The sequence below is a fragment of the Oncorhynchus mykiss genome, chromosome 6 (genome assembly GCF_057628025.1).
Source record: "Oncorhynchus mykiss isolate SJ-2025 chromosome 6, ASM5762802v1, whole genome shotgun sequence".
Lineage (NCBI taxonomy): Eukaryota > Metazoa > Chordata > Actinopteri > Salmoniformes > Salmonidae > Oncorhynchus > Oncorhynchus mykiss.
This window is the reverse complement of record NC_143027.1, coordinates 25607888-25632415: the sequence shown is the minus strand read 5'-3', so window position 1 is coordinate 25632415 and position 24528 is coordinate 25607888. Positions and strand designations below refer to the sequence as shown.

General features: G+C 41.7%; 2 protein-coding genes and 1 long non-coding RNA gene across 3 annotated transcripts; all 3 read right to left on the bottom strand.

Annotated features, from left to right (window-relative positions):
• Positions 1 to 375: 375 nt before the first annotated feature.
• Positions 376 to 10127, bottom strand: LOC110525595 (carnitine O-acetyltransferase). The gene is made up of 14 exons (XM_021605844.3): positions 9428 to 10127; positions 8211 to 8489; positions 7932 to 8050; positions 6736 to 6789; positions 5964 to 6129; positions 5642 to 5816; positions 5248 to 5426; positions 5031 to 5131; positions 2423 to 2542; positions 2207 to 2329; positions 1959 to 2094; positions 1798 to 1860; positions 1534 to 1671; positions 376 to 1329 (listed from the first exon to the last, which is right to left on the bottom strand). The coding sequence occupies exons 1-14, from the start codon at positions 9452 to 9454 to the stop codon at positions 1114 to 1116; spliced, it is 1896 nt and encodes a 631-aa protein (XP_021461519.2). The 5' UTR covers positions 9455 to 10127; the 3' UTR covers positions 376 to 1113.
• Positions 10128 to 10652: 525 nt separating this feature from the next.
• Positions 10653 to 12204, bottom strand: LOC110525596 (immediate early response gene 5-like protein). Its single transcript, XM_021605846.3, has one exon. It carries the CDS (start codon positions 12059 to 12061, stop codon positions 11165 to 11167), a length of 897 nt encoding a protein of 298 aa, XP_021461521.1. The 5' UTR covers positions 12062 to 12204; the 3' UTR covers positions 10653 to 11164.
• A 2859-nt stretch (positions 12205 to 15063) lies between these two features.
• On the bottom strand, positions 15064 to 23172 carry LOC110525594 (uncharacterized). Its single transcript, XR_002473780.3, has 2 exons — positions 22529 to 23172; positions 15064 to 16235 (listed from the first exon to the last, which is right to left on the bottom strand). It is a non-coding gene; the product is annotated as an uncharacterized LOC110525594 (long non-coding RNA).
• Between the last annotated feature and the right edge of the window lie 1356 nt (positions 23173 to 24528).

Below are 24528 nucleotides of genomic sequence, written 5' to 3'. Positions count from 1 at the left end.
AGCAGCCCAGTCCACCTTCATTATGGTGAGGGAAGAGGGAGACCGTTCTGTTTTGATTCTTCAGTATTTCAATGCAAACTATCTAGTTGAGTGTACATTAAACAATGAACCTTCATCTTGACATGTATGCCATTGTAAAAAACATTATGTCTCCAATACCATCTGCATTACATACGAGATGTAGATGTCTTGAAGACCAACATGTTCAAGGGCCAACAGCTCTTTCACTAGCGCTCAGCTGGAAACATGGCGGAGATAGAATTCCATGGCAAGTACCTGCATAGCAAGGCTTCCGAGCAAAATACTCATTTGTGGAGCCTTGATCTGTGGCTCGTCTTTCTATTATACAGTATTTAATGACATTTAGGCCGTTACTGGAGGACAGTTTTTCCTTAGTTTAATCAATATTGTCAGGTTTTGCAACATTAAAATAAATACTCAAAGTGTAAATGATTATCATTACAGCAGTCTTTGGATTCGTTTTTTTAGTTGTATAGAAAACATTTACCAATGTGAATCACAGCAGAACCACTCAGCAAGTCATTATTATGGCTCATCTGGTATAGTATGGCACACAATTTCATTACTTAAATAACTTAACTGTTGAACTGATTATTTTTAAAATATGAAATAACAAGTATGTAGGTAAACAAACGGAATAAATGCATGTAAAAACCACCAGAATAATATTTAAGACAGCACCAACATGTGTAGACTTTAAAAAAAAATATATATATATATTTTTCAAAAACATTATATAGTCACCATGATCTGGTGTGGATCTTTCTTTAACATAAGGTGCCAACTATCTGGAAATGGACAAACCCATATCATTAAACATGAAATGTATTGCTTTCCATCAGTCATACTCACTTTTCACTGACGTACAGATATAGTCTCCTGGGTATAACAGGACTTTCCTTCCCACACATATCAAGTCTACCTGAAAGGCCCAAAAGCTTTCCAAGGCCCACCTAAATCAGTGCAAAGTGCTTCTCCTCTCTCCATGTTACAGCACTAGATATACCAAGGTGGCTTTAGTTTCTCCCACTACATCCAGCACAGGTTCAGTCCCACACAGCCCTACAGAGGAGCCATGTCCCCTGTGGGGTTTCACTGCTTAGCATTAGCTGTTTCCTCCAGCAGAGACCTCATGTCTCTCAGAGCCTTCTTCACACCCCGGCCAAAGTTGGCAGCATGTGTCTCTTCACAGCTGTTGAAGGCTGTAATGGCAATGTTGATGTGGTCAGCCATGGGGTTGTAACACACTCCATAGCCATCAGGCACCATCGGACCGAAGCACATCACACAGTCCGTCTTAGCACCAGCCTGAAGGAGTGAAAAATTACATTTTAGACATTAGCATTTACAAATGCGGTCCAAACTAATAAACTAAAATTAGTACCAAACCTTACAAAGTACTTGTATTTACAATGTTTTTAGTCATGTTACCACTGGCTACAGGTCTGCAACTTGTCCTCTTATTTGTTGCCTTTTGGGATGCTTAATATCTCACATAAACAGCTTGCATACCTGGCTGGTGGAGAGATTGAAATGTTCAGCCACAGCATAGGCTGTATCCATGAATATCTCTGGCATGGAAGTCAGTTCTTCAATCGCCTGCAACTTTAGGCCAAGGAGATGTCTGTCTATGGCCTGGCCATGAATTGCCTACTCAGTAACAGACATACATAAAAGCACAAAATAAATGTACATTGCAGTGGGTGGGGACAAGCATGTGTTATTACAGTAACTGTAGATTTCCATCAAAAACTGATCCAGAGTTCCAGTCCTCACCATATGAGTATATTCTCTGTGGGCTTGGCATGCTTTGTCCAATAGAAAAACCTTCTCTGCATTCTGTCAACATATAGTAAAACTTACATTATTGCAGTACAGTAACAGTCAGTGGTTAGTGTCTATTTACTGTCAACATCCAGGTTTCAGAGTTGACTCACCGGTTTAGCTGGGTCCTCCATCGCCTGGACAAAGTTGAGCGACTCGTTGGAGCAGGAGCGGATGGTGTCTGTTCGACCAAGTGCAAACATACGCAAGGACGCACTCTCATAAGTAGAACAGCACATCTTATACATTCTGAAACATGAAAGATCAGTAAGTCTCAAATGTGGCAAAGTGATAGGTTAAGGTAACCCAACTGCTGTTTCAGATGCTGTTTTTTTTATAGTAGAAATGTAATGAAACCCACCTGAAGTAGGCAAGCTGTAGAGCCATTTGTATAAAGGCATCTGGACTCAACTTGTGCGCCCGTGGAACATTTCTCCCATAGTCAGAAAAGAACACCACGTTCACATCCAAGTCATGTGACATTCTGGGGTTAAAAAAAAGTCAGCCAAAGGGTGAGAAACACTTCAGACATGTTTGAATAGAAACTGCTAGGAAAACCGAAACAGAATCTACTTACATGTTCATATTCTGCTTGGCCGACTCAATATCCTTCTTCACCTCAGGTGTGATGTTGAAACGCAGTTTGGGAGGCATGGGCAGAGGGGTCATGGGAGTGCGTACCACCTCCATCCTCCTCCTGTTTAAACACAAAACAAAGGGCCAATCAGTTGTTGAAACAATAACAAAGCCCCGCCACTGTTTCAGTAATAAGCTGAGGGATTGGGCTAGAGAAATGTAATCACTCAAATTCATGGAAAGAGCTATGGATGCAAGGGCTGACCATCCATGATAAAAAAAAAAATCATAGTTTTGACCAAGTTGAGGCTATACAGTGTGTTTCCCTATACTTTGTTTACAAACATTGGAGCAAAACAAGCTTAAATTACGACAGTTGAACTAGGCTCATGAGGAATTTACAAGTTATATTCTCCAAGAATAAATATACAGTGGGGCAAAAAAGTATTTAGTCAACCACCAATTGTGCAAGTTCTCCCACTTAAAAAGATGGGAGAGCCCTGTAATTTTCATCATAGGTACACTTCAACTATGACAGACAAAATCAGAAGAAAAAAATCCAGAAAATCACATTGTAGGATTTTTAATGAATGTATTTGCAAATTATGGTGGAAAATAAGTATTTGGTCACCTACAAACAAGCAAGATTTCTGTCTCTCACAGACCTGTAACTTCTTCTTTAAGAGGCTCCTCTGTCCTCCACTCGTTACCTGTATTAATGGCACCTGTTTGAACTTGTTATCAGTATAAAAGACACCTGTCCACAAGCTCAAACAGTCACACTCCAAACTCCACTATGGCCAAGACCAAAGAGCTGTCAAAGGACACCAGAAACAAAATTGTAGACCTGCACCACTGCAATAGGTAAGCAGCTTGGTTTGAAGAAATCAACTGTGGGAGCAATTATTAGGAAATGGAAGACATACAAGACCACTGATAATCTCCCTCGATCTGGGGCTCCACGCAAGATCTCACCCCGTGGGGTCAAAATGATCACAAGAACGGTGAGCAAAGATCCCAGAACCACACGGGGGGACCTAGTGAATGGGACCAAAGTAACAAAGCCTACCCTCAGTAACACACTACGCCGCCAGGGACTCAAATCCTGCAGTGCCAGACGTGTCCCCCTGCTTAAGCCAGTACATGTCCAGGCCCATCTGAAGTTTGCTAGAGTGCATTTGGATGATCCAGAAGAAGATTGGGAGAATGTCATATGGTCAGATGAAACCAAAATATAACTTTTTGGTAAAAACTCAACTCGTCGTGTTTGGAGGACAAAGAATGCTGAGTTGCAGCCAAAGAACACCATACCTACTGTGAAGCATGGGGGTGGAAACATCATGCTTTGGGGCTGTTTTTCTGTAAAGGGACCAGGACGACTGATCCGTGTAAAGGAAAGAATGAATGGGGCCATGTATCGTGAGATTTTGAGGGAAAACCTCCTTCCATCAGCAAGGGCATTGAAGATGAAACGTGGCTGGGTCTTTCAGCATGACAATGATCCCAAACACACCGCCCAGCCAACAAAGGAGTGGCTTCGTAAGAAGCATTTCAATGTCCTGGAGTGGCCTAGCCAGTCTCCAGATCTCAACCCCATAGAAAATCTTTGGAGGGAGATGAAAGTCCGTGTTGCCCAGCAACAGCCCAAAAACATCACTGCTCTAGAGGAGATCTGCATGGAGGAATGGGCCAAAATACCAGCAACAGTGTGTGAAAACCTTGTGAAGACTTACAGAAAACGTTTGACCTCTGTCATTGTCAACAAAGGGTATATAACAAAGTATTGAGATAAACTTTTGTTATTGACCAAATACTTATTTTCCACCATAATTTGCAAATAAATTCATAAAAACTCCTACAATGTGATTTTCTGGATTTTTTAAAATCATTGTTTGTCATAGTTGAAGTGTACCTATGATGAAAATTACAGGCCTCTCATCTTTTTAAGTGGGAGAACTTGCACAATTGGTGGCTGACTAAATACTTTTTTGCCCCACTGTACATATCATTCATTTGTAAGTCCAAAAATGGATGTAGCAACTGCTGTGGTCATGGTCAGTAGGCCAGGGTCATGGTCAGTAGGCCAGGGTCATGGTCAGTAGGCCAGGGTCATGGTCACAGTCTGGTCATGGTCAGTAGGCCAGGGTCATGGTCACAGCCTGGTCATGGTCAGTAGGCCAGGGTCATGGTCAGTAGGCCAGGGTCATGGTCAGTAGGCCAGGGTCATGGTCACAGTCTGGTCATGGTCAGTAGGCCAGGGTCATGGTCACAGCCTGGTCATGGTCAGTAGGCCAGGGTCAGTAGGGCAGGGTCATGGTCACAGCCTGGTCATGGTCAGTAGGTCAGGGTCACGGTCACAGCCTGGTCATGGTCAGTAGGCTTCAAAAGGTAGTTAAGAGTTTTTAAAAGGATGAGGCACAATCTGAACATGACACACTGGAAATCTTCAAAATGCTTGCTATGCTCAGGCACAATGCACCTGATCCGGTTGGAAAAATAGCCATTGCAGCCAGCAATCTGTGCCAAAGTTCTTCTCTAAATTACACAGTACCCACAGAAATACTGTGTACCATTTATTAATTAATTAAATATATTCTGTAATGCCTTACATGTACTCAACCACATGGTCCACCAAGAACACAATGGGTGGGCCTTCAGCTGGGGCATGCTCATACACCAGACCACATGTACCATCTTCACCCACAATAAACTGGGGATTAAATAACAAACATTATAAAAATGGCAAGAGACTTGTGAATTAAAATATGAAGCACAATATCTAGGAGGATGCAACCTTTGTTCTATAGTTCTAATCTCAGAGCTCACCTGTAACGTCTTATCAAACCAGCGGTTGCCACTGTTCCAGCGACTCCCTCCACCATGTAGCATCTGGGCAGCGACCCGACTCTGGTACCGCTGCTCAGACATCTGTGGCATGGGGGCGTCTAGACACACCGTGAATATGCTCTTCTGGATAGCACGGACAGACTCCTTATTTGTCTTGTCTAGGGGGAAAAAAACGACACAATAAGCAACCCAGCAAGGACCTAGAGGAAATCATTGACCAATAGCTCTAAAACAGTTTGTCCAAAGTGATAGGTTGCTTCCAGTTACTCTTACGTTATGGCTCAAGAATGGCTTTTGTATATTTGGTGAGTCACCCAATATGCTCCTCTGAGCCCTCACTGTCAAAGTGATGTCCCCCCCTCCATTGCCATACCTTTGATGAGGTTGTTGTAGGCTTTGCCCCAGGTGTTGCGGTGCTGGGAGGTCAGGATGCCGATAGGCTCCTTGTTGCTCTGCAGGGACGAGTTCCAGACCTTCTCCAGTTGCATGTAGATCTGGTCCACCGTCAGTGGGGAGCCATCACTGTTATACACATCCAGGACAAAGAACTAAGGCCAGAGGGAGAAGGCCAATCAGCATTTGAGATTTGGTTAAGTGGGTTACAGCCAAGAAACTAACAATACAACAACGTGATTGATCTCCTCTGTGTTGTAGCAACATAAAGCAGCAGCAAAGAGAGCAAAGCTCTAGTTTACCTGGAAGTTATGGACCACAGTGATGTGAGTAGGGGCCACTTTCCCGACAGCGTGGTTGACCACAGTATCTCTCTTTGGTCCAGGGATACGACAGGAGGACAGGATCTGGTAGTACTGGTCCATACACAGAGGCTTCCCACCCAAATACTCAATAGGCAACGTCTCACTAAGACACAGAGTTAGAGTCAGCCGGGGTGACGAACACGTTAGATGTACAGGTTACTGCCAAAATAAAGGTAACACCAACATAAGGTGTCTTATAAGGCCATTGGGCCACTACAAGCCAGAAAAGCTTCAATGCACCTTGGCATAGATTCTACAAGTGTCTGGAACTCTATTGGAGGGATGCGACAATTCTTCCAGAAGAAATTTGATAATTTGGTGTTTTGCTGATGGTAGTGGAAAACGCTGTCTCAGGCACCACTCCAGAAGTGTTCAAGTGTTCAATTGGGAGATCTGGTGACTGAGACGGCCATGGCAAATTACTTAGATCGTTTTCATGCTCATCCAACCATTCAGTGACCACTCGTCCCATGTGGGTGGCGGCATTGTCATCCTATGGGGGCGTAGCCATGGGTAGCTAAAATAATTGTCTGCCCTGCATTTTTATACATGATCCCAAGCATAATAGGATGTTAATTGCTTAATTAACTCAGGAAACATCGGTGTGGAAGGACCTGCTTTCAATATACTTTGTATCCCTCATTTACTCAAGAGTTTCCATTATTTTGGCAGTTACCTGTATATCATTAAAATAGATAATATTACTAACCTGTCAATCATTTTTTTGAAGTCCAAAACCCCTGCAATCAATTTTGCAGCAAACCTGAGCAGAAAACATTGTTGAATTAATAATGAAACCATATATGGTATTTCTTCATCCAACTGACATTCAGTCTTTCACCGCTCCCCATCTCATGTTCTATTCACATAATCTACTCCGATACACTTTAGTGCACTATTTTGTTTTCCATGGCCTCATATCTAGTCTAGCGGTTAAGAGCGTTGGGCCAGTATACGAAAGGTCGCTGGTTTGAAAACCCGAGGCGACTAGGTGAAAAATCTGTCTATGTGCCCTTAAGCAAGGCATTTAACCATAATATGCTTCAGGGGCGCCATGCTGCTATGGCTGACTTTGTAAACAACACATTTCACTGCATCTATCCAGTGTATGTGACAATAACAATGTATTATTTATTTTATTATATTATTTTATCTCCAACCAGACTTGCTTATGTCAGACTCAGGACCACGATTATTATAAGAAACATCTGTCTATTTTGATTCTATAGCTCCATATTTCGTGAACTGTCTGTGTCACTCTAGTCTAGTGGCTAAGATGGTGTACAGTACAGTATATTGTTGAATAATTGGCTTTTCATATGAGCATTGGAGTCTGCTCTAGTATCCTCTTCTAGCCTACTGTATAAGTTTGGCACTGTCCGTAATATCGAAGCAGTACCACATAGCGGCAAATATTTTGCACGAATGGTCCAGCTGAAGCGAACTCAATGGCAGCACACTCTTACACCCATGTGTGCATGCTCTCGCTATAGTACATTCACTGACGCGTTTTGCTCAACAAAAAGCCACGCAAGACCACAATGTTGACTGCGTACCTTATGGATCACGGTGGTCCAAAAAAGCTGAGCAATGCTTTGAACAGTGAATGTGCCTAAAATAGCCAGCACGGAGGGGAAGTCTGTCTAAAGGTCATTATGAAACTCAAGCCTATTCTCAAGTTCACAAGAGCTATGGTGTATACAACACTAAAGTCAATCACTTTCTACTAACTTGCTTTTTAAGAAGCAGTAGGCCTATAAAACTTGCTTTTCATTGATGTGTAGGACAGCCATAAAGACCTTTCAGTGATGGAGGGCTAATGAAGGGAAGGCATCTAAACTGTCTTGTCACAATGGCTGGTTTTAGTACAGTGGTCTCAGACACGCATGGTTCCTTGTTGCTCACCTCATTTGTCCTTGGCGATCTTGGAAGGTCATGCGGGGCAGGGCCACCCCTGGGCTGGAATAGACTGCCACAGGCATCCGGGAATCCAGATAGGCTGACTGCATCCACCACTCTGTGAGCTATATAAACAGCAATGACAATGCTATAGTCCAGCAAGTATCAGATAATTTTCTCTCTAAGGACTTATTGTATTCTTCTTTCAACCACATAAACCCCTGCACTACCACATAAACCCCTTCTTTATGTGACCTTCTCTGTTCAACTACAGTATGTACCAACCCAGTTTCCTTTGTTGCTGGCTCTGCGCTCCAGGCTTCTCTGCAACCTGTCTCCCACCCCACCAGGAATGAGGAACTCCTTGACCAGCTTGCGTGTGTGATCCAGCTCCTCCTCACTGAGCAGGGGCTCCAGCATCAACAGGTAGCGCTCAAATGTCTGCCTCAGTGGAGGCACTGGCAGCTTAGGCAAATTGTCCTGGTGGTGCGAAGACCTCTCTGGGAGGATAGTCACTGCCACTGGCTTGACCAGGTGATATGGCTTCACCAAGCCTGACCTTAGCTAAAAAATAAAATAAAAATCTGTCTTTGCATTTCTAATAAATAATTTGTTCTGCATTCAATATGACATAATCCAATACCATACATATCTAGGATGATATGTTGTGTCTTAAAGTATCTAAAATATTAATATCCACAGTTGATAATCCCATTGGCATATTAAATATATCAACAATGTTGGTTGACAACCACAGAGTTTATTTATAGGCCTATATTTGCCAGCAACTGTCAACACCATGACACAGAGTGCCATTGCAACAGAAACCATGACATAATAAAAACAGACAAATCTATGATTAACAAAGTGATTAACATTTATTTACATTCGTTTCAATGTAAAACGGTGTGATCAAAATAATCCTATTTCATGAATCCAAAAACCTTTTGAAATAATAGATTGTTAGAACACTGTACGATCTAATTTTATGACAGAAACTTGAGACCAAAACAAGATCTATCAAGTTTAGTATGTTGTTAGGACTATTTGTTTGGACTGTGCTTGGCTGTCAAGTTTCCTGATAGCTTTTTAAAGTTAGAATATAAATAGCCAGTTCTGCTACAGTGCGTGAACACTTGCAATGAACATGCACCACATCTAAAAAGCAATCTGTTGGCTATTTAAAATGGTATGATAGTTTAACCCACTGTTTTATCTTAATCTGATATAGACAACCATTAAACCTTGAAACTGACGGCTATCCATGTTGTAACCTAATATAGAGACTCGAGTGGTAGCTACAATGGGGTAAATGCTAATTTGATATGATTTTCGTGGAGATATTCGGAGTGGCCTGACTTCACATTTTAGGCTACAATTATAACAGTTGCCTAACCTGGTGCCCCACCCTCATTTACAACAGTAATAGTGAACGCGCTGCTCTTACTTATGGGCGCACAACTGCGCACTCATGAATTAGGCTATAAAAACGTTTGACTCACCACTGCTCTCACAAGAAGACACAGCATTTTTTCATAGAAATGGCCCCGCAAAAAGGCTTTGCTTGTTGTTAATTAAAAAAAACACATCGAACTGTCATTTCATTCCTCAAGGACGTAGCATGGCGTTTGTTACTCAAAAATATCGGTGTTCTCCGCAGCCCTCCGCCCTTAACCCGAACCCATGGCTAGAGCTGGGTTGTAGTCATTACTCCAATTCTGTTGCAAAACGTTTCGTCTGGTTTTGCAACAGAAACAGTCTACTCCAAAACGAAAGCGTAAACGATCGTTTCTATTGGGCAAATTCAAGTAGGTCCCTCCCCGTTTCCGTTGTTAAACGGCAAAAGGTTTCCTTAAATGAATTACATCCTTGTAGAGGGCTAAAATTGTTGCCTTTTTCAATCGGCCTTCGCTATCTGGAATCCTTGGGAGGTCTGTACCCCTCATTAAAGGAGAAGGCACAGATAAATGTGAAGCATCCGGCTGGCGTTTTCCACTCACTACCAAATATGGTGATGAGAGGAAGCCAAGTGGCTGGCAGTGGGAGAAGATGAAGCGAGGTGGATTTGGCCGACGTTCTGCACATTTTCTCCATACAGTTTGTTACCAAAAGTCAAATGTATTTAAAAAAAAAAAATAAAAAAAAAAAAACAGGATAGACTGCTTTTTGTAGACTTTACCCTTTGCCAACGTTTCTAAAAATGGCGTTGTTTAGAAAGAGCGCAAAGTCGAAACGAGTTATTGCACACGCGCACTAAACAGAGTAGGCGTTCCTTAACGGAAATATGCAAATAAATGTATTCTTTAGTTACAAAAAATATATAGTCCCTTGCTTTGTAGAGTGCCATAATTAAATATGATGGCACAGAAATAGTGTAAGACATCATTACACAAAAATGTACTTGGTCTACAGACCTAATTAAAACAGCCTATACTGGTCTATGAAATGCATAACACACCTGCTAATTTTCTTATAATTTCACGGGAGTTATCAAAATGCATTTGGCAATAAATTGGTGTAGTTATTTTCCATCATCGCATGGTGGAGCTGGTTCTGCATCACACGTTTGAGCAAGGCATGCAAGGCACATGAAGGCAACAACTTGGTGCAGGAGAAAACACTATATCCAATGAATTACATATACACACTAGAAAACGTTTTGGATGCGCTGTGTTGAAGCCACTGTACCTCCATCTTGGCACTCCCCCACCAGTGTAAAGAAAAACATTTTGGAAGCTATATAAAATGCATTTATTGCCCACATTCGTTTGCTACATGTATTTTATTACAGACACCTTAATGTAAGATACACATTCAACATTTTAAAAATATGTAAAAAAAAAAAAAACTTAAAGTATATTTTTCGGGACATTACTAATGTTACTGTCCCCAATAAAACGACAAATACTTACATACATTTAATTGTTCCCTTGAAACATTTAAATTAAATGCTGTGAAATTCCATTCATTGCTACCGAGGACTACACGTACTGGGGAATGCCAATATGGCCGTCCCGTGGCTTCATAGCCTCTAAATGGCCAATAGGCATACATAGCATCAGCAATCCATGGTTAACATAGGTCATCGCACATATTGCGCGAGCCCTCTCCCCAAAGTACAATTTAAATTGAGTTCAACAAATTTTCAATTGAAAAAGAGCAGAACAGTGTTAAGTATATCAATTATGTATTTTATTTGAGACCACCAATGGTTTGTAGAAAAATGTAAAGTGTGTCAATCAAAAAGCCTCAATTGCTCTAGTCCATGCACCGCTGCCCGCCAGTGCTTGTTTACAACAGTTTGTTTGTCCGTTTACTACCTGTTCCACGTCCGTTTGCCAGTTCAACAGCTCAGTAAACCCCGAGCCTAACACTGACATGAGGTTGGAGATGTTCGGTGTGTCCAGTTGTTCAGAATTACAACAAGAAACGCCATCAGACCTAATGCGTTTGCATGACATGGGCACAAAGTCTGACAGATAATCGGAATCAGAAGCATCACTTGAATCCATTTTTCGTTTCTTATGAGAACTTTGCGGGCCCTGACCATGTTGTTTTAATGACACGCAGTAGTCTGGGGGGAGATATCCATTCTCGACAGTAGTCACCACATGTGTGTCCAAGTCCAATACAGTCTTTTGGTTGTGTGTGTTTGAGACAGGAATGTCCCGGTTGGCTGTGTAAGGTTCCGCATAACAGTCCCAGCAGACCCCGGAGGACTTGAGGTTAGGGTCACATTGATAGACAGGAGCCATGAAACAGGCAGGTGCCGTTTGGATGTGCGCATCGGGGACCATTGCTGGGTGGCAAGCCGATTGTGGCGCTGCGCAGTGGTAAGTGTCCAACACATCCCCTGTGTAGTTGCAGCAAAACTCACCAGCTAGATCCTCACAGTTCCCGGTCATTTCAAAAGAGTCCTGCTTTTCATCACAGACAGTCCTCATCTCCCCGTTCTGCTGTAGGCAGCTATACATTTCTGCAAACTCCATGCTCATGTAAAAATCTCTAGCGTTTTTCAGGACATATGTGACCAGCAAGTTCTTGTGGAGCTTGATACCTCCTCTCTGCGTTCTGGAGTTATGCATTTTCCGCAAAGAAATAGAGATCAAATTCTGTGCGTCAACTGCACACGCCATGATAATAAATGTACACTTCTATTTGTTACCTACTCTAGTGAATAAAATAGACTGTCTTCTGGACGTAAAAAAATAAGTAATTTGCCTATTATATAAGTAAATTCGTGGAGAAAATCTGAACATGCTTTCTCATGCTTTCTGGGTAGGGGCATGGATTTACGCCCATTTTTGCTGTGAACAATTTAAAGACATCTCACATAGGTTCCTCCCAATCACGGGTTCCACCAACGAAACCCCGGCGTTGTCCTTTTTTCCTCGGCTTATAGTTTGTACTGGCCAATAAGGGAGAGGCGGTTCTTCGCTACCATTCAAATATATGTGTGCCAAAAGCGTACCAAGATGCACAATTGCGCATTACGTATAAGTAGGCCTTCATTTCTCCCCAATGATAAAACGTGGAAACTGGTTGTACTTCTGGTATTGCTATTTATTTAGTACATCTTCAAAAATTTAAATTAATTAAATGACTTACCATTTCAACTCATCACACACACACACACACACACACACACACACACACACACAGAGAGAGACAGGTTGGGGATGAATCAGTTAATCTGCACCTGGAGGTGATGTCATAAAGTCCCAGTGATTCACGGAAACCTCTCTGTCACTAAGCATTTATGTCTGGTTGGGAATGCTCCCTGTTGATAGACTAATCAGTCAACTGAACTGCACATCTGCTGGTAGTAGACAGATGGCTGACATCATACAGCACACCTGCACATGGCGTTCATGTTCTGCCAAATAGGTGACAGTAATAGAGGTAGGCCTAACCACTCAGGTAAAAATAGTAAAGAACCATCTTTAAGGCTATTATGGCCTGATAATACTGTTTGTAAACTTGGTAGCCATGGGCACATTTGTGATGATATGTCTGTCAGTGTAGCATTGTTGTCAGTGTTAGGGAGTGTATTTTTTAGTGCGTCCAGAATGAGGTACCCAAATGAGTGTGACTCATTATTGCTTTCTTTGAAGTTTGACACAAGTGATTTCCCCAACCCACAAGTTGATCACTCAAATATCTTTAAAATATAACACACTGGCAAAGAAGGAGGCATCGTGAGAACCATACAGCATACTGCCATTATACTAAAGTCAGTGTTGTTTGAGTTTTAAATGTAGTAAAAGATAGGAATGAAAGAAAATACCCAATAAGAACACTTGAATGCACCTGTGCAATGACTGAAAGTGCTCAATCTCATCCACTGCCATTTATTTCCTTTTTTTTGACACTGGCATTGCAAATGTCAAGTCAGGGCACATACACTATGACAGCCGCACACAGTTAACATCACTGTCAGAGTGGGGCATATAACCGCACCAATCACTACCAGGATGAAGGTCAAATGTTTAACACCATGTCACCATCTCTGGCAGAAAGAGAGACATCTACAGTGGTGCTAATGCGCATATGTGGCCTGCAGCGATACGCCCGTTTTTTGTGTGCCATCCTTGTCTAACTCTAAAATAATTTAAATATTATCATTTAAAGGATGCATAAGCACTCAGATTGTATTTTACACTTAAGCAGCAGTATAAAAATGTCCATATTATAACATGTTCATTAATTTACTTGCTCTTAGCACAATTGATAATAACTCCATTACTTTTTCAAACAGCTCAATGGTCAAACCAAGGAGAAACAATGCAAGGAAGTAGACAAGTAGCCTCCATTTACTCAGTGAGAAAGAATGGGCTTCAGAAATTAGTGATCAGTAAGACGGAGAAACGGCAGCTAGTGACAATGCAGTGCTTCTGTCTGTTTTAACAGAGAAAATAGTCTCAGAGTGTACTAGTGGGGTTTTGGTGACACCTTGTGTATCACAAGGGATATAGATTCATAAGTGTGACAAAACACTATTCTCTTCAAGGCTGTTAAAAGACAATGGGAACGGTAAAGGTATACTAATTAATGTTGGATCTTTGAATTTCATAAATTATATCATTCAACAAAATACATTTCCCCAAGCAGATGCTCATTGCTCTAATGTAACTCTATAAACTTGTAAAACGCAAGCAGACCATTTCTATTCCCTGCAATGCAGTCTGCAAACTAATTTCGGTGTATTAGGGAAGAGGGAAGGTGCTGAAAGGGGAAAAAAGGAATGAGGCTGTAGGCCAGTAAAGATGCATACAATTGTCTCCACCCAGCAAGCGTGGTACATTTACATATGCAAATGCAAGGTTACTGTGAGGGTGGAACAACAAGCGGAGAGAGAGCGATGTAGGGGGAAGATCAGGATAGAGATGAGGGTGGAACAACAAGGGGAGAGAGAGCGATGTAGGGGGAAGAGCAGGATAGAGATGAGGGTGGAACAACAAGGGGAGATAGAGCGATGTAGGGGAAAGAGCAGGATAGAGATGAGGGTGGAACAACAAGGGGAGATAGAGCGATGTAGGGGAAAGAGCAGGATAGAGATGAGGGTGGAACAACAAGGGGAGATAGAGCGATGTAGGGGGAAGAACAGGATAGAGATGAGGGTGGAACAACAAGGGGAGATAGAGCGATGTAGGGGGAAGAGCAGGATAGAGATGAGGGTGGAGGCAGAGAAATTGTGTTTTATTAATATTTTACCACTCCAGGTCCAGGTAGCATCCTTATGATAGACAGCAGAAGAGACTACCTGCAACCTTCTCAAGAAAAAGTAAGGTATAGAATACTTCTTGCAAATTGAATAGCCAGTTTTAAACCTGATAATGTATATTGCCAGAATTCCACTTTGTTAATGCTACACTCCCATTTGAAAACTCTAACAAAGAAAGCAAATGTTAACCTGTCAGTAACCCATAAGAGATTGCTAGCCATCTTAATATAAAATATGACTAAAATGTATTGCTGTGGGCTCATTATGGAGCCAACACCTCCTTGAACCATAATACATACATACCTACGTTTTACCATCAGTCACTGCTAAATATACAGTATGCAAGGTGTGTTGAAAGTGGCATAGGTTCTATACGACACTGCATCCATTAAACATAAAAAGGAAAACTTAATGAACAGGTTGGATTTAGCTTTAATTACCACATAACGTGGATATACAGTATGATCCAATTCAGATCGTTGTACTATAGAATGTTTTTGATGTTACATGTGGAAAACAGATGTATGTAATTAAATTCATTCACACATGAAAACACATGTTAAATTTAACACGTGCTATGAAAAGGGGGAGAAGTCAGTAAAAAGTCTGGAAATTTAGCTTTTTTTCCACAGAGCTTAAGCTTTAGACAGAATATTTCTGTGTGTTCTGTATGTGCACGGCCCACAGAGAGAACAAGAAAGAAAACACTCCATTCCTAACCACATGCAATGGATTTTTCTGAGGCTACATAAATCAACCTTGTGTTTCAGATCTTTCTCACTATACCCTTTATGTTATTCCCAAGATATCCTGTTACTAGTTTCCTCCACAGTTTTCCATTTCCTGTGCGTAGGATCACCTGTACAGAATGCTCTGGTTCCCTGCCCCATGCTCAGACTGGAAAACAGGAAAAAGGGTTCAAGGGTGTCCAACAAGTAGAATACTACTCCCACACACACAGCAGGGAAAACCCAGCATGGCAGTACTCCCAATTCTTAGACCAGTACATTGTGTTTTAAGAACATTGAGCTTCCTAGCCTGAACACTGCCAGAAACAACACGAACTGAGGTGATTCCATTGCTAAATGAGGTACATTTATATTTTTTCCACACTGCCTGGACAAGCTGTTTTATTTCTCACATATACAGTCACCTTGGCTTAGTCCAGCCAATCAGCATAGCCATCACAATGGTTCACTGTTCTACGGGGCTTCATTCTATGTATTTTGACATTACACTCTGACCAATACCATGGTGCCCTGTAGGGTGTCCTCTTGACCATGTGCATTTCTGACAGTCAGTCACTTCACTGTTCAAGTGGAGCTCTCTCGCTCTCCTGTGGAAGCATGCAGATTTATTCCTTGAGCGATGCTAGCTAGCTCCTGCATATTTGATTTAAGCCTTGTTTGCGTAACCTCTCTTTCGCTCCATCTCCCTCTCCCACTTTCTCCCTCTCCCTCTTTGTATTTTTCTGAGGCATCACTTTAATATGTATGCAAATAGTTGTGCTGCTCCATGCGTTAATTGGTGTGGCCTCCTGCAGTCGATCAGTCACGCAGGCAGGTGGGTGGTCGGTCGGTCGGTCGCTGTGGGGAAAGTGTTTGTATTAGTGAGGCTGCATCAGTCCCTGCCAGCCTAATGTGAGGGAGCGTGACTGGCAGAGAGAGGCTCTGCAGTGCAGCCAGAGTGCAACCTTGCTGCCGCTCTGTGGAAGCCATGCTAGTCACAAACGATAAGTAGAGGTGACAATGTGTATGCCAATGCACAGTCCTACTATTCTTTCCACTTCAATACCTGCCTTAATGAAAATATTACTCCCTGTCATGGTACAAGAACATACAATATATACTGTACCTATAGATTCATTTTGGGGGAATGATTTTTAGATTTATCAAAATTAAACAAGAAGTTTTCAGTGACAAGAAAATATAAAAAATATGCATTGAAATAAAAGTGACGTAATTGCTGCAAAGTTTGTTGCCCAAGAAATTGGTGGCCTGTTGGCAAATCTTATTGGAAGGAAGGATTAGAGTAGAATATAACTCAATTGTGAGCAGAAGACAAGACATGTCAGCAAGTTGTTTGACTGCTTCAATCATCCTGTCTAAACTGAGCCCAGACGCGTCTGTCTGTCATTCAGTGGGTTATTCTCCTGGATTGCCCTTCAAGTTGACAATTTAAGACCTCAGTCTTTGACAGTGATGTGGTTTATCAACTCCCTTCATGTCAGAAACATGCAGATATGAACACATTCATAATTGGACATACAGTGCCTTCAGAAAGAATTCATACCCGTTGACTTATTCTCTCACCCATCTACACAAAATAGCTGACAATGATAAAGTGAAAACATGTTTTTAGAAATGTTAACAAATTTAATGGAAATGAAATAAATAAATATATAATTTACAAAAGCATTAACAACCCTGAGCCAATACTTTGTAGAAACACCTATGGCAGCGATTACAGCTGTGAGTCTTTAGGGGTAAGTCTCACACGGGCTTCCAAGTGGCGCAGCGGTCTAAGGCACTGCATCTCAGTGCTTGAGGTGTCACTATTCCAGGCTGTATCAAAACCGGCCGTGATTGGGAGTCCCATAGGGTGGCACACAATTGGCCCAGTGTTGTTAGAGTTTGGCCTGGGTAGGCAGTCATTGTAAATATGAATTTGTTTTTAAATGAGTTTTCCACACCAGGATTGTGCAACATTCGTCCATTATTTTTCAAGCTCTGTCAAATTTGTTGTTGATCATTGATAGACAACCATTTTCAAGTCTTACTGTATATTTAAGTGAAACATGTAATTCGGCCACTCAGGAAAATTCACTGTCTTCTTGGTAAGCAACTCCAGTGTATATTTGGCCTTGTGTTTTAGGTTATTGTCCTGCTGAAAGGTTAATTCATTTCCCAGTGTCTGGTGGATAGGAGACTGAACCAGGTTTTCCTCTAGGATTTTGCCTGTCTTTAGCTCCATTCCGTTTCTTTTTTTATCTTGAAAAACTCCCCAGTTCTTAACGATTACAAGCGTACCCATATCATGATGTAGCCACCATTATGTTTGAAAATATGAAGAGTGGTACTCAGTAATGTGTTGTATTGGATTTGCCTCAAACATAACACTTTGTATTGCAGTATTACTTCAGTGCCTTGTCGCAAACAGGATGCATATTTTGGAAAATTTGTATTCTGTAATGGCTTCCTTCTTTTCACTGTGTCAATTAGGTTAATATTGTGGAGTATCTACAATGTTGTTGATTCATCCTCAGTTTTCTCCAATAACAGCCATTAAACTCTGTAACTGTTTTAAAGTCACCATTGGTGGCCTTCATGGTGAAATCCCTGAGTGGTTTCCTTCCTCTCTGGCAACTGAGTTAGGAAGGATGCCCGTATCTTTGTAGTGACCGGGTGTATTGATACACCATCCAAAGTGTAATTAATAACTTCACCAAGCTCAAAGGAATATTCATTGTCTGCTTTTTTACCCATCTACCAATAAGTGCCTGTCTTTGCCAGGCATTGGAAAGCCTCTCTGCTCTTTGTGGTTGAATCTGTGTTCACTGCTCGACTAAAGGGACCTTAGAGATAATTGTATGTGTCGGATACAGAGATGAGGTAGTCATTCAAAAATCATTTTAAACAGTATTATTGCACACAGAGTGAGTCCATGGAACTTATTATGTGTGCACATTTTAACTCCTCTCTTAGGCTTGCTATAACAAAGGGGTTGAATACTTATTGACTCAAAACATTTCAGCTATTAATTTTTTATTCGTTTTGTAAACACGTAAAAAATATATCATTCCAATTTGACATTATGGGGTATTGTGTGTAGGCTATTTTAAATTCAGGCTGTAACACAACAAAATGTTGAAATAGTCAAGGGGTGTAAATACTTTCTAAAAGGCACTGTACATACTGTATGTAGGATCTTAATTTGAGCCAGTTTGCTACAGCAGGAAAATAATCCTACAGCAACAGGAAATGTGAATTAGTATGTGGGTTATAATTAATGGACATTTTTTAGGGGTTGATACAGTGGGTTGCAAAAGTATTCACACCCTTGGCATTTTTCCTATTTTGTTGCCTTACAACCTGGAATTCAAATGGATTTTTGAGGGGTTTGTATCATTTGATTTACATAACATGCCTACCACTTTGAAGATGCAAAATATTTTTTTTATTGTGAAACAAACAAGAAATAATACAAAAAAACTGAAAACTTGAGTGTGCATAACTATTCACCCCCCCAAAGTCAATACTTTGTAGAGCCACCTTTTGTAGCAATTACAGCTGCAAGTTTCTTGGGGTATGTCTCTATAAGCTTGGCACATCTAGCCACTGGGATTTTTGCCCATTCTTCAAGGCAAAACTGCTCCAGCTCCTTCAAGTTGTCCGGACCTCTGGCAGTCTCTATGGGTGTGCCACAGGGTTCAATTCTTGGACCGACTCTATTCTCTGTATACATCAATGATGTCGCTCTTGCTGCTGGTGATTCTCTGATCCACCTCTACGCAGACGACACCATTCTGTATACTTCTAGCCCTTCTTTGGACACTGTTAACAACCCTCCAGGCAAGCTTCAATGCCATACAACTCTCCTTCCGTGGCCTCCAATTGCCCTTAAATACAAGTAAAACTAAATGCATGCTCTTCAACCGATCGCTGCCTGCACCTGCCCGCCTGTCCAACATCACTTCTCTGGATGGCTCTGACTTAGAATACGTGGACAACTACAAATACCTAGGTGTCTGATTAGACTGTAAACTCTCCTTCCAGACCCACATCAAACATTTCCAATCCAAAGTTAAATCTAGAATTGGCTTCCTATTTCGCAACAAAGCTCACTCATTCTGCCAAACATACCCTTGTAAAACTGACCTTCCTACCAATCCTCGACTTCGGCGATGTCATTTACAAAATAGCCTCCAATACCCTACTCAACAAATTGGATGCAGTCTATCACAGTGCAATCCGTTTAGTCACCAAAGCCCCATATACTACCCACCATTGCGACCCGGAACGCTCTCGTTGGCTGGCCCTCGCTTCATACTCGTCGCCAAACCCACTGGCTCCATATCATCTACAAGACCCTGCTAGGTAAAGTCCCCCCTTATCTCAGCTCGCTGGTCACCATAGCATCACCCACCTGTAGCACGCGCTCCAGCAGGTATATCTCTCTGGTCACCCCCAAAACCAATTCTTTCTTTGGCCGCCTCTCCTTCCAGTTCTCTGCTGCCAATGACTGGAAAGAACTACAAAAATCTCTGAAACTGGAAACACTTATCTCCCTCACTATCACTATGATAGCACGAGCTATCAGAGCAGCTCACAGATTACTGCACCTGTACATAGCCCACCTAAAATTTAGCCCAAACAACTACCTTACTGTATTTCTTTTATTTATTTATTTTGCTCCTTTGCACCCCATTATTTTTATTTCTACTTTGCACATTTTTCCACTGCAAATCTACCATTCCATTGTTTTACTTGCTATATTGTATTTACTTTGCCACCATGGCCTTTTTTTGCCTTTACCTCCCTTATCTCACCTAATTTGCTCACATCGTATATAGACTTGTTTAAACTGTATTATTGACTGTATGTTTGTTTTACTCCATGTGTAACTCTGTGTCGTTGTATGTGTCGAACTGCTTTGCTTTATCTTGGCCAGGTCGCAACTGTAAATGAGAATTTGTTCTCAACTTGCCTACCTGGTTAAATAAAGGTGAAATAAAATAAATAAATAAAAAAGTTGGATGAGTTCCGCTGGTGCACAGCAATCATACCACAGATTCTCAATTGAATTGAGGTCTGAGCTTGACTAGGCCATTCCAAGACATTTAAATGTTTCCCCTTAAACCACTCAAGTGTTTCTTTAGCAGTATGCTTAAGGTCATTGTCCTGCTGGAAGGTGAACCTCCGTCCCAGTCTCAAATCTCTGGAAGACTGAAACAGGTTTCCCTCAAGAATTTCCCTGTATTTAGCGCCATCCACCGTTCCTTCAATTCTGACCAGTTTCCCAGTCCCTGCCGATGAATAACATCCCCACAGCATGATGCTGCCACCACCATGCTTCACTGTGGGGATGGTGTTCTCGGGTTGATGAGAGGTGTTGGGTTTGCACCAAACACAGCGTTTTCCTTGATGGCCAAAAAGCTACATTTTAGTCTCATCTGACCAGAGTACCTTCTTCCATATTTTTGGGGAGTCTCCCACATGCCTTTTGGTGAACACCAAACATGTTTGCTTATTTTTTGCTGGCCACTCTTCCCTAAAGCCCAGCTCTGTTGAGTGTACAGCTTAAAGTGGTCCTATGGACAGATACCCCAATCTCCGCTGTGAAGCTTCACAGCTCCTTCAGGGTTATCTTTGGTCTCTTTGTTGCCTCTCTGATTAATGCCCTCCTTGCCTGGTCCGTGAGCTTTGGTGGGTAGCACTCTCTTGGCAGTTTGTTGTGGTGCCATATTCTTTCCATTTTTTAATTATGGATTTAATGGTGCTCCGTGGGATGTTCAAAGTTTCAGATATTTTTTTATAACCCAACCCTCATCTGTACTTCTCCACAACTTTGTCCCTGACCTGTTTGGAGAGGTCCTTGGTCTTCATAGTGCCGCTTGCTTGGTGGTGCCCCTTGCTTAGTGGTGTTGCAGACTCTGGGGCCTTTCAGAACAGGTGTATGTACTGAGATCATGTGACAGATTATATGACACTTAGATTGCACACAGGTGGACTTTATTTAACAAATTATGTGACTTCTCAAGGTAATTGGTTGTACCAGATCTTATTTAGGGCTTCATAGCAAAGGGGGTGAATACGCACCACTTTTCCATTTTTTTTACATAAATAAAGTTTTTTTTTTTTTTTTCACTTCACCAATTTGGACTATTTTGTGTATGTCTATTACATGAAATCCACATAAAAATCCATTTAAATTGCAGGTTGTAATGCAACAAAATAGGAAAACCGCCAAGGGGTAGAATGAATAATTATGCAAGGCACTGTACATTTTTCGTAAGGGAAAATCAAGTTGAAATTACAAGAGTGGAAATTACAAACACCAGAAGCATTTTAAAACCTCAAACACAGCAATATAAATGTAAAGTTATCCTGCAACAGGGTGATCAAATTAAGATCCTACATCTGTAGTTAATCTCAAAGATGTCAAGTGTATTAAAACATAATGCTCTTATATAAGCATAGAAAATGAATCGCATCATGTATTGTCATATCAGCCATCTGTTCTTTAATCATTACAAGCAGTCTAACTCTAATACAGCCAGGTAGATCCTGTGTGCATGGTATTGGAAAACTCTGTACAGGCTCATATTTCTATACTGACAGATTTTATAGAATAGATATTTGATCGTGAAGATATTTTAGCATAGTGTTTTTTGAGAACAAAAAGTCCAAAAAACTCCTAGATGAATTAACCAAACCAAGGAGGGGGGGGTGGTTCTGGTCCACCATATTATGTTCCTGTTCCCCTAACCTCAGCTTTTGGCAAGGCTGAGGTTCTTCAGTGATTGGTGTGGGTTAAAAGCAGAGATTATTGATCTGTTGCCTGGGACCACATGGGATAAGGATCACTGTCTGCAGGAGGTGGACTTGACGAGACAAGGTCAGGTCATCCGGCAAAGACGTACCCTTAAACCATCTCATCAGATGCCCACTTTACAAGAAGGTAACAGTCAATAATGTCTTGGTAGCACTGGATGAAGGCGAATGTGCTTACTCAACAAGGCATTTTGAATTGTTATTTAGCAAGAGCTTCCTCTCATCCTTAATATTTGTTAGATCAAACAAATGTTAGAAAGCAAACTGAAAAGCATAGACTGATATTACAATAAATATAGCACTGAAACACAGAATCATATACTTACTGTATGCTTCCATTCCATACTGCCTTCATAGTGCTCTTGAATTGGGTAGTAGGTGAGGCCGATACTGCTGGGAGGACTCTTTACGGATCTTGATCGTATTTGTTGTTGTATCATATCTGAGTGGCAGGCATTGCCATTGCAACATTTCCACGGCTCTTACAGCTTCCATCTTTCACTGACAGCAGTGGGATGGGAGAGAGGAGAAGAACAAGGGAATGGAGAGAGAGTGATGTGTAGAATAGAGAAGCAATGCTTTAAGCAGAGAGATCACAATGATCCAAATAACAATAAAGCCAAACCACACACACACTTCTCATAAATAAAGCATACAGTGTCTCGTTAGGCTTTCTATGAGTCAGACACGACCCCCACATCTCTCTCCCCTGTTTGGCGTTGCAGAAGTGAAAATATTAATTTGAGTGATGGCCGGCTCCTGTCAGCAGAGCTTGTGGGGGTCTTTGGACATCCTTCCACCTGCCTCCAGAGCACTCAGGGAAGAGCATCTATCTCACTACAGCCATCTCTGGAGAACCTAGGCCTCTCATCCATATTCATCCCCAGTCACAGATAACTCTCAGCAGCCACCACCTTCATCCTCCCCATCGCTATGGTGTCTATCACCAGGTCCGTTTCCTGTAATGGCTGCCTGGACACCCCCTCTACTGCTTAAAGAGACAGAACACCACCCGAACATCCTGATGAAGCTTTTTACATGCATATGACCAGCATATGATTGTTCCTTACCCAACAAGCTGTTAAGCAGGAGAACATTTCTAAATGAAGGAATCTAGAGAAACAGTCAGAGACATATGAGTCACACACACATTTACACATTTACATTGGGTTCCAGTACAGATATAATCATGGTCTCCTCTGTTCGAAATAACAGGTAAATGTTATATCATAAATCAAAATGTTCACAATAGACCTACACACATACAATCACACACCATTTGTCTGTCTCATACACAGTTTGGCCCGTAATGTTTAGTTGAGGTGGAGGTGCTTGCTGGGGTTTGGATGGAGGTTGTTTAGAGCAACCTTTCCCCTGGGATTAGAGCAGGGCAGGCTGGGTCTGTTGAAGTGGCTATAACTTTCTGTCATGGCATCCCAGATCCCTGTTGATGAAGCCACACTCCCCAGAGTCAAATATGGCCACAGAGGTGGAGGTTACACCATCCAAGGATAGTGCTGTGGTTGTTATGGCAAACAGTGACACAGAATGTGCTCTGTTGTACTATCTTAATAAAACCATTTACAGTGCATTCTTGCAAGTATTCAGACCCCTTGACTTTTTCCACCTTTTGTTAAGTTTACAGACTTATTCTGAAATATATTAAATTGATAAATTGAAATTGATTCCCCTCAACAAGCCACACGATATACCTCATAACGACAAAACAAAAACAGTTTTGAAATGTTTGATAATTTATTTTAAAAAAATGGAAATATCACATTTACATAAGTATTTCAGACCGTTTACTCAGTACTTTGTTGAAGCACCTTTGGTAGCGATTACAGCTTCGAGTCTTCTTGGGTATGACGCTACAAGCTTAGCACAGCTATATTTGGGGAGTTTCTCCCATTCTTCTCTGCAGATCCTATCAAGCTCTGTCAGGTTGGATGGGGAGTGTCGCTGCACAGCTATTTTCAGGTCTCTCCAGAGATGTTCGATTGGTTTCAAGTCCGGGCTCTGGCTGGGCTACTCAAGGACATTCAGAGACTTGTCCGAAGCCACTTCTGCATTGTCTTGGCTGTGTGGTCAGGGTCATTGCCCTGTTGGAAGTTGAACCTTTGCCTCAGTCTGAGGTCCTGAGCGCTCTGAAGCAGGTTTTCATCAAGGATCTCTCTGTACTTTGCTCCGTTCATCTTTGCCTCAATCCTGACCAGTCTCTCATCCCCACAGCATGATTCTGCCACCACCATGTATCACTGTCCCAAACAGAATGATGGAGGCCACTGTGTTCTTGGGGACATTCAATGCTGCATAAATGTTTTAG